Source organism: Andrographis paniculata, unplaced genomic scaffold (assembly GCF_009805555.1).
Source record: "Andrographis paniculata isolate CXL003 unplaced genomic scaffold, ASM980555v1 Contig74END, whole genome shotgun sequence".
Taxonomy (NCBI): domain Eukaryota; kingdom Viridiplantae; phylum Streptophyta; class Magnoliopsida; order Lamiales; family Acanthaceae; genus Andrographis; species Andrographis paniculata.
Window position 1 is genome coordinate 4,709,763 of NW_026137611.1, and position 2,663 is coordinate 4,712,425.

Consider the following 2,663-nt stretch of genomic DNA (forward strand, 5'->3'; position numbering starts at 1 on the left):
TTTCTTGAAGAAGGTCTAGAAGTCGTGGTTCCTTGCACTTGAATTCTTTCAGGGCCTGTCAGATAACTAGCTGAGAATACCCTCGAATAACGACTTTCTTGACATTTCTTGCAACCAAGAATCGCAACGTCAATAGCAACGCCTCATTTCGGTTTGGTTATTCGTGATACCTTGCGGAAGTTGGTGGGTGAAGCGCCACACTTCTTCTTTTGGACTGAAGATCACCACGCCTACTCCGGCTGCTCCCGAGGTGCTGGACCCATCAAAAATCACCAACCAAGGTTCCAATCCCGAGTAGTCCAAGGAGATGGCCTGAACCATCCCAGGATGTTCGGCCAAGAAATCAGCGATGATAGGTCCTTCAATGGCCTTAAGGGGCTAGTACATTAATGCGAATGATACTAGTTTTAGAACCCATTTAATTAAACAGCCTCGGAGGATTGGTCTATTTAATAAATAGCATAAAAGGTCGACTCTGCATATTATTTCATCATCATCTTGGGCAAGAAGACAATCTGTTGTATCGTTGGTCGCGGCTATATACAGCTCCAGCCCATTTCCACCAATTGACGGTATTAACACCGGGGGAGATGACAATGCCTGCTTAATATGGTTCAAGGCTTCTTGCCAGGTTGGTTCTCACTCAAATATGTCTTTATTCCACGTAGCAGCATCGAGAAGGCCTTCATTTTTCCGGCGGCCTTGGCGATGAACCTCCTCAGAAAATTGACCTTCCCTATCAAGTTTTGCAGCTCCTTAATGTTGTGTGGGGGCCCAAGGTTCTTGATAGCCTTGGATATTTTTTTCAACTTCGATCCGCTTTTGATGGACCAAAAAACCTAAGAAAATCCCTACTTGTACTCCGAAAGCGCACGTTTCCGGGTTCATCTTGAAGTCGTGTTGTCTCATCCACAGAAAGGTCTTCCGAAGGTCTAGCAGGTAGTGATCGAATGCTCGGTTACAACCACGTCATCTATGTAAACCTCTATGCAAGCACTGATCAGGTCATGAAAAATTACATTAATTGTCCTCTGGTAGGTCGCTTCGGCATTCTTTAGGCCGAAGGGCATTACTATCCATTCGAAGATTTTTAATTGCTCCGGGGTAGTGGAAAGCTATTTTATGGGCATCATCCTCGGCCAAATATATTTGATTATAGCCAAATTAGCCCTCCATAAAAGAAAGTATCTTGTACCTGGCCGTAGAATCCACGAGCATGTTGGCAATCTGCATTACGTATTCGTCATTCGGTGTCGCTAAATTGAGATTCCGGAAGTCAAAGCACATACAGATCTTTCTGTTCTTCTTCACTACTGGAACAAATTTGGAAACCCACACCGGATACCTGGATGTTCGAATAAAGTTAGCTTTAAGGAGTTTTTCATCCTCTTCTTTCACTTTCGGAAATAATTCCACGTTAAAATGCCTAGGGGACTGTTTGTGCGGCTAAAATGAAGCTTTAGTAGGTAATTGATGCTCGACTAAGTTCCTTGATAACCCCGGCATCTCATAGTAATCCCATGCGAAACAATATTTGAATTCACGGATCAAAGCAATCATTCGCTCTTTCCTCTCGATATCCAGCAAGGCGCTGACCCGTGTCGTCCGAGGGGTTGCATCATCCCCCAGTTAATCTCCTTCAATGGGTCCTGCACTTCCAAAGGTTGAGCAGCTCTTCGAATCGGTGAATGAACATCCTCTTCGTCTTGATCATAATCAGGCGGCTCAGGGATGTCCCTGTCTGCCTGTCGGGCGGTTGAGCGGCATGAATGGACAACTGGACCTGTCTGCCATTGCCTCCAAATCCTGTACAATCAGGTCGTCAGTCATAATGACCACCTGTATTATTAGGTCGTACGTCAGCCTCCACTTTGATTTTGAAACCCTTTATGGGTAAATTGCATTCCGTCCACGTCCCAGCGTCCTCTAGCATCATGGACAACGGGTATACATCAGAGGAGTAATAAAAGGCTTCTGCAGGATGTATCTTCATGGCCGGATCGGCCTCGGCTTCCACCATTTCGACTTGATTTTCATTCCAAATCATAACCTTCTGGTGTAGGGTCGAAGGGACACATTGAGTAGTGTGGATCCAGTCCCTCATGAGAATGGCCGAATAGGTTGGTTTTCCTTCGATAACGAAGAAGGCCATCTGGTCCTATCTAGTTCCAACAGTCACCTTCGCCACTAAAATGCTTGCTGCGGTGTGTGCATTTCCAGTGAAGTCGGTTGTTCGTAGGGATGTTGGGACAAGATCATTTCTACTTTTGCCGATTTTTCCCAAGGTAGAAAAGGTCATGACGTTGACGGATGCTCCCCATCGACCAGGACTTTGCTGATCGTCTTTCCGTCGAGATGGATGGTGAGGAACAAGGGTTTCAGATGCCGCGTGTTCTCGTCGGTTAATTTTTGGAAAATCACTGGTTCTGGACCCCCTTTTGAAATGTTAACGTCTTGTTCTGCCTAACATAATGGACCAGCTCCTTCCAGCAGAACATCCCCCTGAAGATAGTTAGGCTCAGACGGAGGAGCTTCGAACTCTCGAGGTAGCACTCCTATTTTCCTAACCTTGAGATTGTCCTTATAAGGTTCGAGGTCTTGATCGCAACCGATAATGTCTAAGGTAGCCTCCGACGCTCCATCGCATGTTCTATCAATCCTTG

The 2,663-nt window shown here is 45.9% G+C and overlaps 1 protein-coding gene across 1 annotated transcript; it reads right to left on the reverse strand.

The window, feature by feature from the left end:
* Window positions 1-614: 614 nt before the first annotated feature.
* Window positions 615-2,152, reverse strand: LOC127265990 (uncharacterized). Its single transcript, XM_051296052.1, has 4 exons — window positions 1,914-2,152; window positions 1,597-1,806; window positions 1,196-1,345; window positions 615-819 (listed from the first exon to the last, which is right to left on the reverse strand). Exons 1-4 carry the CDS (start codon window positions 2,150-2,152, stop codon window positions 615-617), a joined length of 804 nt encoding a protein of 267 aa, XP_051152009.1.
* Window positions 2,153-2,663: the final 511 nt, after the last annotated feature.